The sequence below is a fragment of the Pelobates fuscus genome, chromosome 8, assembly GCF_036172605.1.
Source record: "Pelobates fuscus isolate aPelFus1 chromosome 8, aPelFus1.pri, whole genome shotgun sequence".
Classification (NCBI taxonomy): domain Eukaryota; kingdom Metazoa; phylum Chordata; class Amphibia; order Anura; family Pelobatidae; genus Pelobates; species Pelobates fuscus.
The window spans coordinates 119,243,615-119,268,332 of NC_086324.1; the positions used below are offsets into that span (position 1 = coordinate 119,243,615).

Here is a 24,718-nt window from a genome sequence, read left to right on the forward strand (position 1 = left end):
TAAAATTTTACACTAGGCAAATACTTTATTTGTACTTCCACTACTGTTGAAACTTAGGGCAAGCAGAATACAGTTCAGCAAACACAGCTATTCAAACAATAAAAATTTAGGTTTATAAAAGATGAGTTTTCGGCATGTAAAAACCGTATATTTGTATCTGTCGAACAATGATTATTTACAATGCAACACAAAATATGTTATCTGAAGTACTTTCAAGTTTCCCATCTCCAAGAAGTCGGATCTTAAACCTTTCATAAGTGGTCCTTGTGTGCAATCTCTGCTGACCTAAAATGCAGACAAGCTCTGTCCCCTCTGAAACAAGAGCACGTAAGAAAGAAAGACAGGGAAAAATGAGTGCTAAAACCTGAATAATTTCATACAGATAAATAAAATCTTGCAGGTGGTGACAGTCTTTTAAAAGGGTAGGGCATTTGTAAATATTAAACAAATACTTAAAGGAAAAGGCTGTACAGACCGAAGCTGATCCTTTTTAATTAAATATCGAATTGCAAAAAGCTATTAAAAAAACATGATACATACCTCTAAATTCTAAGGCCTACCAGAGACCAAGGAATGCCTACGTTTGTGATTACTAATACTTGTAGATGGAATATCTAAGACATCATTCACTCATTGTGCAAAGACAAATGAATGAACAAAACAAACCAAGTATGAGACTTGGCAGCCAATGTCAACACAAGTACTACCTTTATTGTAATAGGAGTATTTCTCATATCAGTGCTAGGTCAGCTGTCAGGTTAACGCTCCGCTCACTCACAGTTATTGTGGATAATGGAGTTACAGGATGTCTTATAGATTAGGGCTTTGCCAGCATCATCTTATCTTTCCAAAGCATCTACATGGGGTCCAGTTAGCAATTACCATTACTACTAAGACCATTCTGATCCATTTAAGATCACGATAAAGAAACCACTATTTGTTATAGTCACATCTTCCCCAATTCTTCCCTGGTGTCAGACACCTCCCACCCCCTAACTTATTTAGAATGTGATCTCACTCTTCTTGTTGGCAGGCATGCCTAAACTTAAAACAGGCACAGCCCCTGGAAATTGCATTCTTTAACATGCCTGACACATAGAAAGGGTAAGGTACCACAGAGATATTTTCAGAACTTCACAAAATATACCTCCCTGGTATTAAGATCACTTCTGTATATATACAACCACACTTTGTTGCTAAACTCAAAGGAATACACACAAAGGTAAACCTAATGAGTTTCCAGCATTGTATGTTGGCACTCTCAGTTACATGGTAACTACAATCTGATTTAAATTTCCACACATTTTATTTCTCTAACCTGCCTGAATGCATTAAAAGGACACTAAACATAAAAGAAAAACAATTCATCTTAATGAAGAGGTTGTGGTTCAAAGAACATGTCCCTTTTTAAGGTAATCTAAAACACAAATTTCTAATGTATGCCATTGTTTATAGTTTGCCTACTATACACCTCTAATGGCTGTCAGACTGACAAAGACCTTGGGTTTTCATTCATCATGCACAGAATTAGAGAAGCATCCTCAAGTATAATTATCTCAATGAAAGGAAAGAAGGAAAACAAACAAAAAAACCTTCAGTTTAACTACTAACATTTCAGTGTTTACTAGGGAAGTACAGTAGTCTTCAAACGGTTTCACACCAGAAGTCTGATCTTCAATTGGCTGGCCATTAAACCTCACTTTAATGGACAGTATTTTAGAGCTGAAACTATCTTCCAAACATTAGTTAATCACGGAAATTCTTCACAGAATAATTAATATGTAGTGGGGACCTAAATGAGAATTACCTAAAAAAGGTTAAACCAAGATTGCTTTCATATACACCACCACAAATGTATCAAAAGAAACTAAAAGATGGCAAATGTTTATTAGGAAGGGTTAACAATTAGCTTTTGCTAGTGAAAGCATGTTATGGGATCTAAATGTTATTTTCCATAATGTTGTATGTGTTAGCATTTGTCATTTAATGAACCCAAATCTATTACTTGGACTTGCAGTAGACAGTTGGTTGTCTTAAAACACATGAAACATTTATTTTACAAATTGAATGTATTATTACATTGCCAACATTTGTCTTGAATTTCAGAATATACATGCAGCAGCTGTATTTTCATTTTAAAGAGCAAATATCTGATATAGTGACACTTATTTAAAAAGAAAGCTGGGAAAAATAAAAACACTAAAAAGGCTCTGTACCAAAATAACGATATAGAACTAGTTTAATTATTGGTTTCAAAAGAAATAAAAATGGAAATGAAATATTTGAAACATTGTCAATATAAACTATGCTATTCTGCCAAAACATTAAAGCAGTTAAACATATTCAATACCTTTTACAGTTTAATATCAGTACAACTACTTGTGTTTTGATCCCCTATCTCTTGAACTGCGATGACTTTTGTTGCGACTGCCTGAACGACTGCGATGGCGTCTGTGGCGGTCCCTTGACCTTGATCGTGACCTGCGCTTGTCACGCGATGTGGAACGAGAACGGCGCCTCCTCCTCTCCTTGGATCTTGATCTGATTTTTAAAAAAAAAAAAAAAAAATGTTTTACAGCATAAGTGATGGAAAAAGGTTTCCAGAGCATGCATTATCAACTGTATTTAAAGAATATGCCAGTATACCTTCTTCTTCCACCTTGGGCAACTACATGTTAAGTATAAAAAAAATTAGGAGGCCCTTATTATTTTAAGGGGTTAGACCATTAACTAACTTTTTAATCACACTGCTCCTCCACTTCCTCTGAAGGTCTGAGGCTTTAGTCAAGAAGACTGATTGGATGCTGCTGATAGGCTTAGAGCATAAGCGGATGCTGTCAGCCTATCAATAGCTTATCACTCAGTGAGTGAAATAGGTTGATGACCTATCAGCAGCACCCAACCTGAAGCTTCCTTTGACCGTCCAGGGAAGAGGAGGGTCATTGTGATTGTTTTAAACATAAAATCTGGAAGATTGGCCAATTAATAGTATAACCCCTTAAGGTAAGAGGCAACCATGACCTCCTTAAACCATAACTTTAATGTGATTAAATTGTTATGGGTGCCCAGAGTGGTCCGTTAAGATAATACAATTAAGTTTAAAATGGGACTTACCTACGACGATCCCTGCTCTTGGACCTAGAAACAAAAACATCAAACTATTGAAGAGCCTTCTAAACTGGAATCTATCTACAGCATTCTATAATGCAGAGAAATATAACCACACCCAAAACAGAAAGAAAACGCCTATGAAGAACCTAAAAGTGGTATCCTGCCTTTCTACCAGAAATTACACCTCCATCGATATGTAGAAATTGACATTTTACAGAGGTCTGTGAGATGTAAATACCAGTATTGCTCTAGATCTGTTAATTTATTGTGCCTATTGGAGGTAACACCTAAACTTCTCTTTGGAACTTGTGCAGTGTGAGCCAAATGGAAAACAAAACATAAAATGTAGTGTATATAATTTGTTGTATTACACTATATATTTTCGCCATTTCTGTAATTAGTTACATAGAAATTCAATCATCCGTTTATGCGGTTGATCCAAAGGAAGGCTAAAAAAACTAATTTTAAGATATTGTCAACTGTGCCAAAAAAAATATCCCTCACGACAATTTTGATTAAGCACTACATTTTCAGAATAACGTTCTCTGCTTCATTTCTTTTCTATGGTTTACATTTTTACTATATCCAACATCACTAGAACCTTTACAAAAATATTTAAACTATCTGTATAATTTAGTTCCCACACATGAAATGTAGAAAATGAAAAATGTTAATAAGTAGGGAATTTTTTTTTTTGTTGAACTTATATTATGGCTGTCAACCTTCCAAGAAACATACCGTCTTGGTCCTCGATCCTCTCTATCCCTCTCTTCCCTTCTCCTCAAGCGATCTTGGTTTCGTTTTTCTTGTTTTGTTGCCACAGTTCTCTGGAATGGAAACAAAAATTATAATTAAAAAAAATATATTATATATATATCTAAGAAAAATGACTGCAGGGTAAGATAAAACTGACCCTGAAGTCAAATAGAGGACTAAATGGGCTACAGAAATTGGGCATAACCCAGAGCTATGAATAATAAAGGTCCGGGAATTTCTCTTTAATATATATATATATATATATATATATATATATATATCTATCTATCTATCTCAATGTCTAATTTACATTACTGGCCATATACAAATAGAGTTGTATCTAGTATATTTTGTATCATTTTGCTCAGTGCAGTTAGATATTTATCTACAAAATATTTTATGGAGTTTAGGAGAAATTCCCATGGATAACCATGTCACCAACTTAGGAAATCAGAAAATGCAATTTTCCTGTCAAATGATTAATACATAAACACTTTATGTAATGTATAAGACAAGGATTCCTTTAGAACAAGTTTGCTTTATTAATAAGTGTATACAGTATGCTTGATTCTTTGTCATTACAGATTATTATATGGATCCAGATGCTATATCTCGTTTAAGTGTCAATGAAGCGATTGTTTCCTGGTTAAAAAGTTGGTTTTAAGGTACTAGTAATATCAGAAAGCATTGAACAGAGATCAATTTAGGATGTTGTAGCTCTGCTGTAAATCATAACAAAATTTAAATACCGTATATACTCGAGTATAAGCAGAGTTTTTCAGCACATTTTTTGTGCTGAAAAACCCCAACTCGGCTTATACTCGAGTCAGTGTCTGTATTATGGCAATTTGCATTGCCATAATACAGACAGGGGGCTGTGGGTGCTGCAGAGCGTTTACTTACCTCTCCTGCCAGCTCCCTTCTCCTCCGCGCCGGTCCGTTCAGCACCTCTGTCAGCTCCCAGTGTAAGTCTCTCGAGAACCGCGGGGTCAAAGTGCGGCTCTTGGGAGACTTACAGTGTGAGCTGACAGAGGTGCTGAACGGACCGGCGCGGAGGAGGAGGGAGCTGCAGGAGAGGCAAGTGCTCCCTGCCAGTCCCTCTCCTACACAGTGCCCATCCACTGGATCACCAGGGAGTGAGAGCCCCCCTCCCTGCCATGTATCAAGCAGGGAGGGGGGACGAAAAAATAATTAAATTAAATAAAAAATAATTATTAAAATAATAAAATAAAAAAATTCCCCCCCCCCCAAGGCTCTGCAACACACACACACACACACACACTGCACTCATACATACACACACTGCATTCATTATATACACACACTGTAAATAAATATTCAATTAATATATTTTTTTTAGGATCTAATTTTATTTAGAAATTTACCAGTAGCTGCTGCATTTCCCACCCTAGTCTTATACTCTAGTCAATAAGTTTTCCCAGTATTTTTGGTGAAAAATTAAGGGCCTCGGCTTATATTCGGGTCAGCTTATACTCGAGTATATACGGTAGCTATTTTTTTTTATTTACATATGTGGAGTGCCACCATTTATTTGATCTCTCGAATCAGTGTTTGAAAAGCAGAAAGTTATCAATCTGACAAACTTATTCCAAAATGTTAAACTATGCTCATTTCAGTCAAACCCTGCTTGAATTTATCTTTCCTGTGGTAACAGAGTGACAAGTTTGCAAACATGCAACTTAAACACCACCCCTCCCTCCCCCACCCCCACCAAAAAAGGTTTCTAAACAAATGTAAGACCAAAGGAAAGGTTCAGGTAGCAAATACATACCCGCAGCTGTTCCAGTTTTTCACGAATCAGAATAAAGCCTAAATGCAATTTGCCCCCAAAGTGATCCGCAAGACGGCGGTCATTGTCATGGAGTCCAAGATAGGCGGAACACACCTCACAAACACGCAGTTTCTGCTGCTGAAAGCTAGATGCCGGCATTGAATTACGATATTCTTCCTACAAGTAAAAAAAAAAAAAAAAAGTTTAAAAAAAAAATTTAAAAACAATAAATTTTACTTAGAAAATCCACTGTTCTATTTTTAAGTTAAGATGATTAACAAACAGGAAAAATAAAAAATAAATTAAAAAAATAGCCCATTATACACACAAATACATCTTATACATACTTTTGATAGAAAAGTCTTACAACGTGGTCAAGAAATAGCAATGTACAGTGGCGTACATACCAGGGTCGCAGGGGTCGCGGCTGCGACCGGGCCCGGCCCACCAGGGGGCCCGGCCGCCCCTGCGACCCGGTATGTACCCACAGGGCCAGCCTCTTCTGCTGGGGGGCCCAGGAGCCGGCCACCTCCGGGCCCCCCGAGGCTGGCCCTGCTGTCACCCGGCTGGCAGGCGCGCGAGGGAGCACTGTCCCCTGGGTGCTCCCTCTTCAGCTCCCTCGCGCGCCGCGTACTGATTCCGGAGCCGGAAGATGACGTCATCTTCCGGCTCCGGAATCAGTACGCGGCGCGCGAGGGAGCTGAAGAGGGAGCACCCAGGGGACAGTGCTCCCTCGCGCGCCCGCCAGCCGGGTGACAGCAGGGCCAGCAACACCACTGGACCCCAGGGAATCCCCCCAGCTCTCACACAGGTAAGGAGGCTGGGGGGATTAAATTTAAAAAAAAACAGAAAAAACGAGTGTGTGTGTGTGTTAGTGAGTGTGTTAGTGAGTGTGTTAGTGGTAGTGAGTGAGAGTGTGAGTGAGTGTGTTAGTGGTAGTGAGTGAGAGTGTGAGTGAGTGTGTGAGTGGTAGTGAGTGAGAGTGTGAGTGAGTGTGTGAGTGTGTGAGTGAGTGAGTGAGTGTGTGTGAGTGTGTGAGTGAGTGTGTGAGTGAGTGAGTGTGTGAGTGAGTGTGTGAGTGAGTGTGTGAGTGTGTGAGTGAGTGTGTGAGTGAGTGTGTGAGTGAGTGTGTGAGTGAGTGTGTGAGTGAGTGTGTTAGTGAGTGTGTTAGTGAGTGTGTTAGTGAGTGTGTTAGTGAGTGTGTTAGTGAGTGTGTGAGTGAGTGTGTGTGAGTGAGTGTGTGTGAGTGAGTGTGTGAGTGAGTGTGTGAGTGAGTGTGTTAGTGAGTGTGTTAGTGAGTGTGTTAGTGAGTGTGTGAGTGAGTGTGTGAGTGAGTGTGTGAGTGAGTGTGTTAGTGAGTGTGTTAGTGAGTGTGTTAGTGAGTGTGTTAGTGAGTGTGTTAGTGAGTGTGTTAGTGAGTGTGTTAGTGAGTGTGTTAGTGAGTGTGTTAGTGAGTGTGTTAGTGAGTGTGTTAGTGAGTGTGTTAGTGAGTGTGTTAGTGAGTGTGTTAGTGAGTGTGTGTGTGTGTGAGTGTGTGTGTGAGTGTGTGTGAGTGAGTGTGTTAGTGAGTGAGTGTGTTAGTGAGTGAGTGTGTTAGTGAGTGTGTTAGTGAGTGTGTTAGTGAGTGTGTTAGTGAGTGTGTTAGTGAGTGTGTTAGTGAGTGTGTTAGTGAGTGTGTTAGTGAGTGTGTTAGTGAGTGTGTTAGTGAGTGTGTTAGTGAGTGTGTTAGTGAGTGTGTTAGTGAGTGTGTTAGTGTGAGTGATTGTGTTAGTTTTAGAGTGTGTTAGTGTGTGTGTCTGTTACTGAGTATGTTTGTGTGCGTCTGTCACTGAGTGTGTGTCTGTCAGTAAATGTGTGCGTCTGTTCATGAGAGTGTGTGTGTGTGTGTCTAAAGCACTTACCTTTCTCCAGCGCCGGGCTCCCTTGGCGCTGGGGATCTCTCCGTCCCGATCCGCCTCTCAGCTCCGAATGCACATGCGTGGCAAGAGCCACGCGCGCATTCAAACCGCCCATATATATAGGAAAGCATTACTCAATGCTTTCCTATGGACGTTCAGCGTCTTCTCACTGTGATTTTCACAGTGAGAATCGCAGAAAATCCTCTAGCGGCTGTCAATGAGACAGCCACTAGAGATGGATTAACCCTCAGTGAAACATAGCAGTTTCTCTGAAACGGCTGTTTTCAGCTGCAGGGTTAAAACTAGAGAGACCTGGCACCCAGACCACTTCATTGAGCTGATTTGATCTGGGTGTCTGTAGTGGTCCTTTAAGTGTATGTGTTTATGCATGCACTGGTGTACATACCGCGGTCGCACGGGTCGCAGCCCTGCGACCAGGTGCCCGCCCGCCATGTGTTGCGGCCCCAGCCCGCGCAGAGTAAGCGGGGGGGGGCCCACAGATCAGTTTTCGCACCGGGGCCCCATGGGTTGTGTGTACGCCACTGGCAATGTACTACATACAAGTGCACTTTGTTTTCTTGCACTTCCCATTACAAGAATGAGTGTGTTTGCAACCTACCTCAGCTTCTCTCTTTCTAGCTTTTACTTTCTCCATTTCCATGAGAATTCTTTGTGATTCATCCACGTTCCCCTCAGCTCCCAATTGCTCAGCTTTTGCAAGAAGCTTTCCTATTTCTTCATTCAGCTCATGAACCTTTTCTGCCTACAAAGCAAAATACCCAAAGATAAGATCAGCAGATGTAATTTTTTTTTTTTATTACAGTAAATAGACTGATGCCGAGTACAAGGGAAAAAACAAAACATAAAAGTCAGCTTGAAGGATGACACATGCTGGTACAATTCTCTCTCTGTATCATACATTTATTTGTAAGCTGTGCATCAGGGCATAAATGAATTGTATATTTTTTACCTCACCACAACATTTTCCTCAGTGCCAAACCACACAAACATGCAATCAGAAAGGACCAAATGTAGAAACATATGTTCATGTTTTTAGATTTCTATGCTTATGTGGTAAATAGGTTATTTCTTAGTTGCTATAGGTACAGCTAAAAATGATTAAAAAAAAAAACACCAAGAGGATCAGGCACAATCAATAATATAATTTAAAGGTGTGGTTATTCCGTAAGCTGGGCATTGTGAAGTGATAATGGGACTCCAAACTAAAGTACTATTAACAGCCTAGTCTAAAATGCTGTTCCTCTTATTTACAATTCCCTTGTCAATTCTCAATTTATTGAAGAGAAAAAAAAAAAAAATACACCAGTGACAAGAAAAAATATAGTAAAGAAAAAGGAGGACCTGGTGCTATTCTCTAGTAAGGGGACAAACTGTTTTGCATCAGTTCGCCTCTTACCTGCATCCCAGCACCTACCAAGCCTTCAAAAAAATGGCAGGATGCTGCACAAGCTAGATGCAGATACTGCCACTCATCCATTGGCTGAGTGTTAGATGAGCCCTCTCCACCAATGAATGGGTGCTTGTCTATAAAATCCACTCAGAACTAACATTAGAAAGCAGATCACCAATCTAAGAGAAAGATATGAAAGGAAAGCATCATTGCTATATGGAAAAATGGATGAAGAATACATACCAGAAGATAGGAATATGAATAGAAAGAGAAATATGGAAACATTAGGCAGAAGATATTTTTCCTTCTATTTGATTATATTGTTCCATGCAGATGTCTAACAGATTAAAGTTTAAAGTTGTCACTTTGCTTATGGTAATAAAAATGCAGTGGAAAGAATAAAGGGGAAATTTAGAAATTACCATGGAATTACATAAAGCAGAATTTAAAATCCAGAGACCACACATGATAAATACCTTAGCTGCAACTTCTGCACTTATTTCTTCTTGGGTTTCAGCAAGACGTTTCTTAGCAAGCTCAGTTCGTCTGTCACATTCTGCAATAAAGGACTCCAAATGATCCATTGCCTAAATTAGAAAATTTGGAGGTAAATCAAAGGACAGCAATGAATTTTATTATTTGTTTTCCATAAAAAGGTTTATGCGACATGGGGGTTCCCAAAGTCAAAAACCCACATCCCAAAACATTTGAAAAAAATACTTTAATACTACTTTTTTCAATAAGTATCATCTGTTCATTCTCTTTAACAGATTTTATATGGTCTGCATAGCCTAGTAATGACACATACGCATCAGCTATGATTGCTCCATATTTTCAGCTCTTTGAACCACGTATGAGATACTTATTGTAAGTATTTCAATATTAAATCTTAGTCAGATGCTGTAGACACGTTGTGAGAATTATACACATACCACTTTATTAGACAAATGTTTTCACTGTACAAATATACAGTTCTGGTGCTCACAAACAATCTTAAATTTGCATGTTATAGCTGAATGGCTGAAATCAATCTGCTGTCACTTTCAGTCAATGAACTAGCCCAGTACCGCAGGGCTTAGCCCAAGAGAGCTTAATGGAAGCTCCTGCTAAGACGTTTAGGGTTTACAAATGTGATCTAGTGGAGGTGGATAGGTTTGCCATATGGATCCCATATAAGAAGTGGAAGCATTCTAAAAATGTTTGTCTACTTACACTGTAGTGGTTATGGCTGCGCAATCTGATTGAGGAAAAATTTCTATCTCCCCAAAACGTACCATGTTAAGGAGCTGCACCAACTCCTGAATGGGCCCAGCCAAGCTCGCCAGCATTTTGCACAGCAGTAATGCACTGTGAGGAAGGGATTTCAAACACTGAAAATCTTCTATAAATTGTGTTTGTAAACATCACAATCCAGTACGAAGAAAAACCAAAGTCTTCATTAAGAAGCTCCTCTAGTGTGTCAGTCTGGCCATTTAAGGCATGGTTTTGGACAAACATTTTGTAAATTTCTTTAATAAATATTTTAAATTGTCCAACACAAACAAACAAATCTATGCACTAAACCATTTCATTAAGATGAAGTCGTTTTGGTGTTTAGAGGATATTTATTCGCTGTCTGGCGATGTAAACAACACCAACATTCACCTTCCACATGAATTGATAATTCCATACTAGACATTTATTGCATCATTATCTTTACACTGTAGGCACAGAAGTGTGAAAATCTCATAAAAGCAGATACAGAAATACTACATCAGCAGTCATACTATTTGTATTTAAGTAATTTATATCATGCCCTCCCAGTATTATGAAACTTCCACTGTACAGTAATTTCTCACTACTCCCTTGTCGCAAAATATTAATTTTAACACTTACATCAAGCTCAAAAAACAGCTCTCTCTCTTTGCTTGCAATTTCATAATCCGCTCTTAGTGCCAAGTCGTGAATCTTGGTGCATTCACCCAAATCCATACGCTAACAGGAGTAAAGAGAAAGGTATCATTAGGAAAGCTTGCTGTAGAATTTGCAAATCAAGTAAATGTAAAAGAAAAATACAATATTTACCATGTAAGATAAAGGTCTCCCCCTGAGAAATATTTATACATAATCCACACCACTTCATCTCAATGACGTGGTCTGAGTGCAGTACCTCTGCACCTGTATAGGTAGGGTAATACTGCAGTGGCAAGAATACAAACCTGTATTCTAACGTTATAGTATTTCCACAATTTCCGCAGTCACAATTTGATCATTAGTTTCAAGACTATGATGTGTAACTTTTTTCTTTCCCTTCTTGCAGGTTTTCTCTGCTCTACTAACAGCTCTAAGCAGTAGATTACATGTGGGCTTTTACGTCACTTCGCGTGCAATTTTACACGTTGCATGTTATCCATGTCATTTTTAATTTAAAAGCAAATACAATTTTTCAACTGAATAAATAAAAAAAAACACACACTCAAATTTTGAGCACTACAAAATGCAAATCTGCCTGTACTGTTGACAGTATTTCTATGATCGGTCCCTCTTAACTGTTTAGATGACAATACTGTCAACCTCAAGCACACCATCTACAGCAAAAATCCAAAATGAGACGGAGAAGAAATAAAGTACTGGATGTATAAAAAAAAAAAATTCATCTGGACTTTACTTATTGGACTAGGTAAGCCATTTATTGTTCATGTGTTTTTTTTTGGTTTTCAAAATAGTTTTACAGTTTCAATCATGACTATCAGTTTGGTGATACAACTCAGCTTGGTTAGTGAATTTAATAAATGGTAAGGGTGTGGACTATTCTCTGGTGCAGCTCGCATAACACTTGAACTGTGCATTCAGTCACCTTCATTGTTTTTTTATTCTGCAGGCTTATGTTACTATTGTTTAAATTATTTTTTTACATCAAACTTCACTCAATATCCCATAATGACAAAGCAAAAAAAGCATCATGCTTTTGGGTGTTTTTTTAGTGTTAAGGTCGGGAGACTGTTCAGGACTGAGGGAAGCTGAACACATGAGATCAGACTGGGCTGAAAGCTCACCTGCCAACAGGACACTTACACTTAGCATACAGTGAAGCCCATGCAAAAATAAGAACTCAACTGAACGTCTTAGGAGAGACCTGAAAATGGCTGCCCACCAACGGTTTCCATTAAACCTGACAGAGCTGGAAAAGATCAGCAGAAATAAATGTCAGAACCTAGCCAAGCACAGGTTGGCAAATCTTGTTGATCCTAACCAAAATAACTTGAGGCTTATAACAGATGCCAAATGTGCTTCAACTAAGTACTGAGTTATGGTGCAGAATACTTATGTCAATGTAATAGTTCAGTTATTTTCGATTTAATATATTTGCAATGGTGTCAAGAATCTGTTTGCTTTTTTTATTATGGAGTCAAGAAAAACAAAACAAAAAAAAAAAAAATGTGAAGAAAAAAATAATGAAGGTCTAAATAATTTCTAAATGCACTACATATTTCATAAAGTTCTAGTATGTGCCAAATTCCATTTGCTCAGAGACACTGGAGATTCTCTATCTTAAAGGAGCAGTACAGTCACCTAGGCCACTTCATCTCAATTTAAACCTGCAATGGTAAAACATAAGATTTTTCTGTTTGTTTTTTTATAGAATTTTTTTTTTTTTTTTTTTAAAGAAACAGCAAAGTTTAAATAGCAGGGTTAAATAAACCTACTAGACAGCCACTAGAGGTGTTTCCATGGAACTGGACGACTAAAACTTAATCATGTGACATGGATGCCCTCAAAAGGAAAACATTGATTCAATGCTTTTTCCTATGGTGAATACTGGATGTACAATTTCTGCTTGCACATCAGGTCTTCAGTACTACTGTATGAGGAGCATTAGATTTGACCAATGATGGAAATCAAGCAATGTTATCAAAATGAGATACATAAACAATTGTAGGGGTAAGCAATGTTACCAACCCAGGACATTTACAGTGATCACATGGTGTTCTTTATCCTGTTTTGGATACATTTTCTGGGTAGAAGCAGTAGTGGACTCACCCGAGAGTTTTGGAAAAATCCAGGTATAAAACACGTCTTCTTCTGCCCAGCTAGGCAGTAAAACGGAACTGGAAGGGTTACTTTTGTTTTTTTTATTACAAAGCACAGGATTCCAATTTTCTTGTCACTTCATACTTTGCCATTTCTCTTTCCACTGGTGAGAAAATCTGGGGGCTCCAGGACTAAACCTCACGACATCAGTGGGAAGTAGAGGCATATAGAATTGAGCTTCTTTTAGTTGACAGGAATAGCTTTAGGGTGGCAAACACTGCAGTTTGGGATCACATTCCGTGTCCTTCACTAGAGAACAAGCTACAAGAAATATTGGAAGCCTAGCTCAACCCAACTGTTCAGAGATGACACATGTAATGCCCAGGCAAATGTTAAATAAAAACCACTGGATAGGATTGTGGGGGAGGGGAATTATGAGGGAACAAGTATATCAATATATCCCAATTTTTGTGAATTAAATCAAATTTAATAATTACCGTTCCAGCAAGAATGTCATGGGGGCAACAATCCAACAGATGACTTTTGCAGACACGATCATCAGAATACTTCACCCGCTGCCGAGTTTCATCACCTAAAAAACAAAAACCAGAAGTTTTACACAGTATCCAACCATTAATACACTAGTAGTAGTCTGGAAAGATTATACAGCCCATAAAAAATATTTACGTTTATTTACAAGAAAATTACTTGTCTTGCAACAACAACAACCATAATTCTCTAACAATTGTGTTAAAAGTGCTTCTGAATTTCAACAAAAACAAAACAGGAATTTGTTAAAAAGCATGCTTTTAAAAAAATAAAATATTCCTTAAATTAAAACTATCAAGCACTTTACCCTAACGCAGTGGTTCCTAACAGAGTCTTCAAGTACCCCCTAACAGTCCAGGATTTAGGGATTACCCAGTTGTGTCCAACGTGTTTTTAGAAAGAATAGTAAAAAAATTTAAAAAACAAACACTTTAGACACAATAGGGTAATCCCTAAATTCTCGACTGTTAGGGGGTACGTGAGGACTCGGTTGGGAACCCCTGTCCTAACTGGTAGGGCTTTAAAATGCTACACGCATTTGTTTAGCACTTGAATGTTACTTTCTAATCAATTAAGGTATAAAATACAGTCTAACGGGCTTTGCACATAAATCCAAACTGAATATCGTTACTAAGAAGTAGCATTAAATGAAACAGCACTGTAGGACTGATCTAGCCTTTTAAGCAAAAAGCAGTTCTAATGTCTCCAAGATCTGAGGAGTGTGTCCATGTCTGTAGGCCACTTACTCACCCCCACTATAACGATAATATAAACCTTCACATTTGCAGGACACCAATTACATTACTCTGCAGTTTAGTAAAATGCTGATGGCACTGTAAGGAAGAATGAAGAAAAACTAATTCAAAGAACTTAAATCCTCCCATGCTGTCCCACCCCCTCCCCCCACAAATAAATTGAAATATTACATGTAAAATTAGACATATTTATGAGTTTTGGCTCAAGACAAAAGGAATGTTGTATTAACATTCATGTCTTCACAAAATGCTTGTATTGCATATTCCATCTTGGTATATAGAAAACAAAAAAAGTGTTTTTTAGCTACTAGGAAACCCCCCCCCCCCCCAAAAAAAAAGAAAAATCTGCTAAATCCATGCATTTGACATCATGCAAAAAAAAAAAAAAAAATTAAAAAAAAAACACAATAAAACATCAATTTTTTTTGCACAATATTCCAGTACATTGAATGTGTTCTTAGAGCTGTGGTGCTTGAAATGTCTCTTAAAGAGAATCTTTCACACCTGCGATAAGTAGATTTCAGAATGCATTATAGGTCATATCTCTGATTATAAACTTGCAGGGCTTTCTTGACCTCGTCTGACAAAATTTTTATGTTAATTACTTGTTGGGTTTTGGTGCTACATAAAAGCCAATAGTAAATATATTTAACATAGTAATGGTGGCCTTTTAGTTAGGTTTCACTCAATACTACAATCAGTTTTACTCCCATCAGGAGTACATACATCCTCTCTTTTGCACTACAGATGAACATAGCCATCTTCCAAATAGTCTATTTGTGCCAGCATTTTACCCAGATGACTCAAACACCAAATGTATATTGCATCAAATATTTGCAAATTATAAACCTGTATCAAGGCTCCACATAGCTATGCACTAATTTGCCATGGGGATGCAAAAATTGAAAATACAGTAGCTCTGATTTCCCCTTTGCCTCATAAGTTGCCTATGCCTTAGCTGACACAAAAGATGGTTTCGGGGCCCTTCTACAACCCAGCATGACACCCAAATTTACAGCACAAGGAAGACATCTGCCCCATTACCTTTAACCCTGGGCACCGAGAATCTAGAGAAATGTCAAGTAACTATAGATTTAAAGGATCACTATAGTGTCAGGAAAACAGTGGTTTTCCTGACACTATAGTGCCCTTCAGCAGCTTACCTTATTCGAGCGCCGGGCTCCCTCGGCGCTGGTGACCTCTCCTCAATGCGCAAGCATTCAAAGTGTCCATAGGAAAGCATTTCTCAATGCTTTCCTACTGATGCTCTGCATGATGGAGGCATAATATGCCCCCAGCGTCGCAGATGCGCCTCTAGTGGCTGTCTGGAAGACAGCCACTAGAGGCTGGCTTAACCCTGCAATGTAAACATAGCAGTTTCTCTGAAACTGCTATGTTTGCATCTGCAGGGTTAAAACCTGAGAGACCTGGCACCCAGACCACTTCATTGAGCTGAAGTGGTCTGGGAGACTATAGTGTCTCTTTAAATTATAAAAAAAACAAAAAAAAAAAAAACAAGACAAATTCTTACTGAAATTCCACAACTATAAAACATCAGTTATAAATGTGACATTTCCTCTTTGAAGGCTTAAGAGCACATGGAATAATTTTGGTGGTGTTCTTTATGCCAAGTAAAGTTTTTGGTTTCTATGTCTGGTTTGACTACTTGGAGTAGGGTGTTTTTTTCATTACAGAAACAGGAAATTAAGCAATGAAGAAAACAACGAAACAAGTCTATTTAACAAACTTGCACTTTAAACTGATGCTTTAGGTGGCGAGTTTGAAAGAATGAGCATCATAAAAATAGAGCGTTAATGTTAAGATATTCAGGATACACACAAGTTAAAGATTATATTAATGCCATAAGAACCTTAAAAAAAATGTGCTACAATCTTATATTTCGTGAGGAAACAAGTTGCGTCAGCGCTGCCATAGTTGATCTTTTTATTACCTTTTTAAATGCAAACCTTATCGTGTTTCAGCCATTGCTTTTCAATTTATAATAAACTTGTCTATCATTCTGTTTATCCGCTGAAGTCATGCACATGGCTGCTTTGCTCCACATAAAATACTTTCAACAGACTCATTGGTCGCTGTACAACTTTCTATTAAAGTGGTAATACTGGTTTTATCCTCAAGGAACCCATCCTCACGTACTAACCCCTAGAAACCTTTAGGCCAACCGGTCCCAGGAAATATATAAATAAATGATAAATGGAAAGGATAAAACCGGAACTGCACAGCAACAGAAACAGCAATAATTTGCTGGATAACTGTAGCAATACTAGTTATCCACTAAATAAATTTAGTTGTAACCCATGGTTTGACCACATCTTGGATAAAATACATGTTAAACACGTGACTACAGGGTGGAATAATTTTTATCTATTGTTTTTTAAGCCAGGAATGATCCAAAAAGCTTAATACATAACACGTAAACACTAAAACGTGTATTGTCTAGTGCAGAAATACACGTCAAATTCTGAAACAAATCAGAACCAAGTAAAGTTCAATGGCAATTGGTGACAGGGAACAAAGTTAAACGGTTGCATAAAATACTGTTAGTGAGAAACAACCTGTAAATGTATTTGTTTGCTAAACACTGGGAACGTTGCCCTATTTATATTGGGTCTAAATGTAATTTGTCTTGTGGACATATTGTAAATTATGAAACCACACATTTTCAGAAATCCAACAGCACAGTTAAGAGTAAGTAAAAATTAAAACAAACGTAACCTAAGAAGCCAAATTCTATACCGTACCATGGAAAATTACGTATTTCAAGTTGCTGCTGTGAGGAAGGTGTTGCTACTACTTTGCCATTTTTGGGATAAACCAATGGCCAGCATCCTATATATGGCTTGGAAATTTGGACTAGAATCAGATAGGGAGATCAATAAAAAAAAAAAAAAAAATATATAGGATAAACAATTAGGAGGCATGAAGCAGACATACATAGATACTTAACTTTTGAGCTCAACAAGAGTATATTTACAACAGCTGTGAATAAAATTGCAAGCATTTGGACTATTTCTCACAGCTATGCAGGTAGTTGTGAATAACAAATTTTTATTACAACAGCGTTAAAAATGAATTGTGACTCACGGCTCGACGAGCGAGGCTTTTCTGCAACTCCAGTGCAGATGTAGGCAGGCAAAGATACATTGAACCTTAATAAATGAAATAAAGGAGCCGCAATTGTTCAGTTTGCATGAAATATGAGATGCAACATAAAACAGCTAAAAGTAATACACTAATATATCATTAAAAATTAAACATCTATATAAGAAATCAGTAATGTAACTATTAGGGTTCCCAAAAGCTAATCTACACCCGCCCATGTCAACCACATATTACCCTGTATTCCAAAAATGTAATCTCAAGAGATGTCAAAACTATTGCACATATCACTACAGACCTGTGACACCATAATTCCCTGATAAAGCACAGGCAAACTTTTTTTTTTGTATTGTATACACCATGACTGTGTCACATGCAGTTAGCAGTCTCACTAGTCAACATAAATGTGAGAAGATACAGAATTATAAAGGGAAGTTAAGACAATGGCTATAGATTGGTGGGATTAAAAGGTGACTAGAAGAGGGGCACAATAGTGCAAAAAAAAAAAAACACGAAGGTACCTAAATATGAATACCCACCTGATTATTTTTTTATTGTATTATACTCTCACAAGAGACACTTTTTTATGAAACAAACCAACAACATATGCCAACATCTCCTCCAATAACCAAAGTATACGATGCAGAAGAACTTGACCCCCACGGTACAGTGCACCAAGGGCACACGTATCCATACAGCACTGTGGAATGAGAGTCATGTGCTCATATGACACTTTCTACGAAGGATTGTGGGAAGACGCTGGTGCCTGGACCCACAGGTGCTTCAGAGGTAAGAGTGTTTCATACTTTTCTCCAATGCACTCTAGTGCTGCGGAATCCAATTTGCAATGCTTGTGAAAATATAGGAGCTGCTGGATCAAGACCTAGTGTATATGCCATCTATTGAGATCCTTGTTAGCACACGTGTTATAAATTTGCAAATGTATTACAGGTTATATAGACACTTCGTGGGCAATTGGTAATGTACACCTTTGTAACACTGGTTATGACCCAACTTTTACCTCTAATGCAGTCTGAATTTGTTCCGATTGATTCAATATGGTGCTGGTAATAATCTAAAGATACAAGTGCATGATAATGTGCAGGACCATGCAGTTTCTGATGATTTTTCTACTATGTATTCATTCTGTGACCTTCACCAACAAGATAATCTATTATTTTAAGATCTAGAAACTGTATTGGTCACAAGGATAATATGAATTGATCCCAATATTCCTGGAAACGGACTGAAATACATACCTTATATGAATCTTTACATTGCTACAGTTATTCATAACCACAAAAACACACCTTAGTGCAACTCCTAGTAATCAACACTAAACTGTGTCATTCAAACAATAACTGGTAATAAGGGGGCAAATTCATGCAAACTCACCACAATTCACATTACCAATCTTAAATCTATAATCTATAGTGTCAGGAACACAAAAAAAATTTATTATTGACACTATAGTATTTAGGTCCCCGGCTCCCCTCAGATCTCCATTAAAAAAAAAAAAAAAAAAAGTTTAATCATACCCTTTTTTCCTATGCCGGTCTTGCCGCAGTTGGCTCCACCTCCGTGGCTGAGATCAAACTTTATGATCTCTTTCCCAAAGGAAAGCATTGGGAGGCTATTGCGTATGCACATCAAAACAACACACTGCACCAATCAGTATCTCCTCAGAGGTGCATTGAATCAATGCATCTCTATGGGGAAGTTCAGTGCCTCCATGCAGAGCACAGATATACTCTGCGATATACTCTGTGTGGAGGCACTGGACTAGGAAGAAACCTCTAGTCACAGTCTGAGTGACTACCACTAGAAATGTTCCTATGCAGTAATGTAAACAACCTTTTTTTTCTGAAAAGGCATTGTTTACATTAAAAAGTGTGAAGAGACATGCTATATTAAGCTGTAGTGAATCTGGTGACTATAATGACGCTTTAAGACTGAATCAAGGCAGAATAGCTACATGCAGTTTGCACAAAGGCTGATCATATTCTGTATCTCTGCAGAAAATTAAAAGATTATATTTTTCAATTCTGAATTGCATTTATCCATTTGGAGCCTCATCTTCCTGATTTTACACAAGAGTAGTAGTGTAATAGTCCATTTTGCATCTAAATAATTGATGTCACGTACCCAGAGCTGTTTTTCCACACTGCTGTAAACAAGGATATATGAATATAAGTGGCGTGTCTCGATTTCTAACTTAAGAGAAACCTCATGCTCTCCGAATATTTTGGTATGGAAAATCCTACACAAGATTGATTTCATTATGTATGCCGTCAGTCATAACATGACTTGTGTACTCCATTTCAACATCTGTCAATAAACTAAACCTTCCTATTATCTTGATGAGATCAAACAATGTGGTTGATAAAAAAAATAAAATAAAAAAATATGCTATGAATCCACACAACCAAAGCAACTTTTAGCCACAAACATGGCTAGAGACTAAAATTCTGACCCACAGCTTTGACTGGCATATTTAATCTGTCTCAGTTTCCCATAAGTATCTACTTTTACTTCTTGATTCAAAGTGCAAAAAGGTAACAATGCTAAGGCTTAACTTTTCTAAACATAAACAGTCTTCAAGAGTTTGCAAAACGTGCAGTTATAGCTCAAAATGTTGGAGCGTTTGAGAGCAGTGAACCCTGGATTGTTGCACTATTTCAGAATAACTATAGTAAAGGATGAACAATTATTTTATAAAGCATACTGCAGCCTTAAGAAAAATAGGCACTATCTTATCTTCAAGGTTTAAACCAGTTTCCAATGGTTTAATCCCAAAGTTTGACATCCAGCGTTCAACACCACTGTCCAAAATCGTAGAAGGATATTACTTACAGAGACAGAGCATCATCTGACACTCTCAGCCTACCAAAGTCCACCTATTTAAATAAATCTTATGCACTAGTTCCCTTAGTGATTGGCCAGTTATAGGTTAATACTATCACCAGCTACACAGCAACAACTTCTTCATACTGCAGTGGCTGGAGGAAGGCAGTGAGGGCTAGTGGTATCAGATGCCAACCTAGTTATAAACAGCTGGAAAAACAGTTTAACCCCTGAAGGTAAGACAATACTTAAACACTCCTGCCCCCCATAACCTCCATAAGCTAAAGATGTCATGGAAATGTTCCTTTAACTACTATTGCCTCAAACTAACCTTACAGCCGAGAGCTTTGCATGCTACTTTACTGACAAGATTGAACAGCTAAGAAAATAATTCTCCCCACCCTGCCTTTCTCAACCACACGTAGATCATGCCTTTCTCCCTGGCTAGTGAACAAGAGGTGGCTGCCCTTCTTTTCTCCCACCCCACCACTTGTTCGCTTGCTCCTGTCCCATCTCACCTTATCAGATGTCTCTCCCCTTGTCTTGTGCCTTCCTTAACACACATCTTCAACTGCTCTCTTCTGGCATTGTCCCTGCTGACCTTAAACATGCTACTGTAGTACCTATCCTGAAAAAAGCATCCCTCAACTCGTCCACCCCCTCTAACTATCGTCCCATATCCCTGCTCCCTTTTTCCTCAAAGCTTCGGGAAAGACTTGTCTTTACCTGTATGTCTCACTTCCTCAATTCCAACTCTCTCCATGACCGTCTTAATCACAGCTAAATTCAAAGGCAACTACTCCATACGAATACTTCTTGACCTCTCTGCTGCCTTTGACACTGTTGATCATGCTCTCGTTCTTCAAACTCTTCAATCACTATCTCTGTGACACTGTCCTCGCTTGGTTTTCCTCCTATCTGTCCCAACGCTCACCTCAGTGTCTCCTTTTCTAATGATACCTCCTCCACTCGTCCGGTCTCTGTTGGAGTCCCCCAAGGCTCTATCCTTGGTCCACTTCTATTTTCTCTTTATACCGCCTCTCTTGACAAACATATTGCCTCATTCGGATTCCACTACCACCTGCTCTGCTGACCCCCAATTCTAGCCCCTCTTAAAGGATCAATATAGGGTCAGGAACACAAACATGTATTCCTGACCCTATAGTGTTAACACCACCATCTAGCCCCCCTGGGCCCCTCATGCCCCCATAAATATAGTAAAAATCTTACTGTATTCAAGCCTGAAGCTGTAAATCTGCATGCTGTTAGACTCAGAAAAACAAGCAGTCTGCTGACGTGGTAGCCTGATCCAATCACAGTGCTTCCCCATAGGATTGGCTGAGACTGACAAAGAGGCAGATCAGGGGCAGAGCCAGCATGATTTAAACACAGCCCTGGCCAATCAGCATCTCCTCATAGAAATGAATTGAATCAATGAATCACTATGAAGAAGGTTCAGTGTCTGCATGCAGAGGGAGTGCTGCCATGTGCTCTGCTGACAGCAGATCTGAGTGTATGGAGGCATATTATGCCTCCATCAACTCCTAAGTCCCTCTAGGCCACTCTGAGTGACTGCAACTGGAGGTGGTCATAGCTTTCAATGTAAACACTGTATTTTCTCAGAAAATACAGTGTTTACATGAGAAAGGCTGCACGGAGCTATAGTTCTCACCTGAACAACCTCATTAAGCTGAAGTTGTTCAGGTGACTATAGTGTCCCTTTAAATCTCTTCACAGATCCATAGGTATGCCCCTTCTCAGTCTCTCCGCTCTTCTTCTGTCCACTGCACGCACCCGTACAGCCAACTCACGCTTGCAGGACTTGTCGCGGGCAGCTCCCTTCCTATGAAACAGCCTGCCTACCGCCATCAGACTCTCCCCTAGTCTTCAATCATTTAAGAAGTGCCTTAAAACCCATCTTTTTAGGAAAGCTTATGGCCTCCCAGAGTATCCTTTACCTCACATTTGCTATTTCCTGAAGGGAAGCACTCTACTCTCTCCTCCAGCTCTGCTTCACTCCCACCTATTTTGATTGCTATTCCCAGTCCTATTGTATTTTACACCCCACCTCTTATAGACTGTAAGCTCATTTGAGCAGGGTCCTTTTCAACCTATCATTCCTGTAAGTTTTCTTGTAATTGTCCTATTTATAGCCAAACCCCCCCTCTTATAATATTGTAAAGCTCTACAGAATCTGTTGGCACTATATAAATGGAAATAATAATAATAACTACTGAGGTAAAATTGTGAAAGTGTAATGACTGAACAATATAAAGTATGTGAAAAGCATCAGATTAAATACAGTCTCGGGTTGGAGTACATATATATATATTTTTTTTATTTATAAATCATTGTAATGTGTGGGTGGGCTAGTTTTACTTTTTGTTGCGGTTTTTGTAAGAAAACAAAGCAGATTTAGCACTCTAATTTAGTGCCAGGGCTCTAGTTTGTGCACTATACTGAAAACAGTAAATATATGCAGTGTTACACACTAAACTGCAAATTGTTGGAAACAAAGTACATTTATTTTTTTGGGGCCAAAGTAGCTGAAATGAAAACGCACTTAGGCAAACCAATTAAAAGCTTCAGAGAATAAAAAACTGTATTTAATTACAGAAGATCAATTTTACAATTACAAACATTATGGATTGCAGTTAAGAAATATAGGGCTACTAATTTCCACAAAACACACAGGCACATTACTCAATATAGAAATATTGCACAGCGATGAACTGTTTATGTATGTCTAAAGGGCAACGTGGCTTGATTATTATATTATTTATATAGCGCCAGCAAATTCCATAGTGCTGTACAATGGGGAGAAGCTATTCACCGGATAACAAGTTTTACAAGGTAAAACTTCCAGTACAAGTCTTTCATTGTTAATTAAGCAAAGCTCACCACAAAAATCCTTCACAAAATTCATTTACATACCAGAAAACAAATAGACTCAAACTAAGATTTCTTTTTTTAAACTATTCCTTTTGAACACATATGTTTTTCACCAAATTGCACTAAAGTGAATTGAGATAAAAATAGACAAATATCCCCAAGCTGTTTTATTAGCAGTGTAAAAAAGATTTTATAAGTCAGTTACTTTGCCTGAAGTTTGCAATGCCCTGATTCATTGTTCACTGAATATCATTATTATAACTATTTGTGTATTATAACATCTATTTGAAATATTTCCCTGTCATATCATAAATTTTAATGATACGGATATTGATGAGAGTTAAAATAATTCGGTGTGTGTGGCGTGCTGTGTGTGTATGGTGGGGGGGGGGGGTGCTGCTGTGTGTGTGTGTGTGGGGGGGGGGGGTGCTGTGTGTGTGTGTGTGTGGGGTGCTGTGTGTGTGTGTGGGGGGGGGGGGGTGCTGTGTGTGTGTGTGGGGGGGGGGGGGTGCTGTGTGTGTGGGGGTGCTGTGTGTGTATAACAAATTAACTCCTTATAAAGAAAAATAAAAACACCTGCGCACTCGAAAGCTCTAATAGATAAAATATATATATATTTCTCGATGGCAGTCATAACGACGACCAGATATAAAATATTTTTTTTAGAAATAAAATAAAGCGTGGGATCGGTCCTGTAATGGCGAGCAGGGGCCCCAGCCCAGCGATACAATGCACAGAGCGCACATAAAGGCTGCTATGGCCGCGTGAGGAGGAAGTGAAGGCCACAGGCCCAGCTACATAGCACGGTGATCTGTCGGATTGCCGCTTACCATCGCGGGCGGTGCCCATCAGTTGGTCGAGCAGGGCTCTCATCTGGGCCTGTGCAGACATCATTCATCCGGTGATACCCCGTCCCGAGGGCGAGCGCGCTAGATCACCGCCGACTTAATGGCCCGGATGAACCAAGTGGCCCCGGATTGCGGGAAGCAAAGGGAGTGGAGGAAAACGGAAGTTACGTCACGGTGCGCCGAGCTATGCAGTCCGCCCTACACACGGGAAGAAGACCCTTGTTCGTCCTATACGCCGTGGGCTACATTTCCCGGCATGCTAAAGTCATGATCCGTGTCTGGAGCATACGGTTTGTATTTTACAGGCGATGCTAAACATTTTTATTATTTTTTAAACAAATGTATACGCCGCGGACTACATTTCCCGGCATGCTGTAGTCATTGTAGTGGGTTGGTGAGCATCACGGGAAGTATAGTTCGCGGCGTATACGTTTGTTTTTAAAAAAAATGTTTAGCATCGACAGTAAAATACAAACCGTATGTTACAGACACGGATCCATCCGCTCATTATTGGGGGCTTTTCCGATCTAGCGATCTGCTATCCAAAGCTGTATCGCACGTTAAATATGTTATTATTATTACTGTGTGCCCAGGACCGACATTATATATTACCACACAAACATTTACTGCAGACCAAATGGTGACAAAATAATGCTTTATAAAAACTGCGAAACCAGGGGGGTCCGGGTGTATGTCACATTTTATTATGTTTATTTCCTTCTCCCCGGAAG

General features: G+C 38.8%; 1 protein-coding gene across 5 annotated transcripts; it reads right to left on the reverse strand.

Moving 5' to 3' along the window:
• LUC7L (LUC7 like) lies at nucleotides 1–24,156 on the reverse strand. Of its 5 annotated transcripts, XM_063430243.1 has the most exons (11): nucleotides 23,970–24,156; nucleotides 17,389–17,453; nucleotides 13,477–13,571; nucleotides 10,844–10,942; nucleotides 9,445–9,555; nucleotides 8,177–8,320; nucleotides 5,660–5,836; nucleotides 3,850–3,938; nucleotides 3,115–3,138; nucleotides 2,351–2,541; nucleotides 1–312 (listed from the first exon to the last, which is right to left on the reverse strand). In XM_063430243.1, the coding sequence occupies exons 1-10, from the start codon at nucleotides 24,035–24,037 to the stop codon at nucleotides 2,376–2,378; spliced, it is 1,038 nt and encodes a 345-aa protein (XP_063286313.1). In that variant the 5' UTR covers nucleotides 24,038–24,156; the 3' UTR covers nucleotides 1–312; nucleotides 2,351–2,375. The 5 variants fall into 5 exon arrangements, with proteins under 5 accessions (XP_063286313.1, XP_063286316.1, XP_063286315.1 ...); XM_063430246.1 differs by lacking the exon at nucleotides 17,389–17,453; XM_063430245.1 differs by lacking the exon at nucleotides 3,115–3,138 and having other exon boundaries at nucleotides 23,970–24,155.
• Between the last annotated feature and the right edge of the window lie 562 nt (nucleotides 24,157–24,718).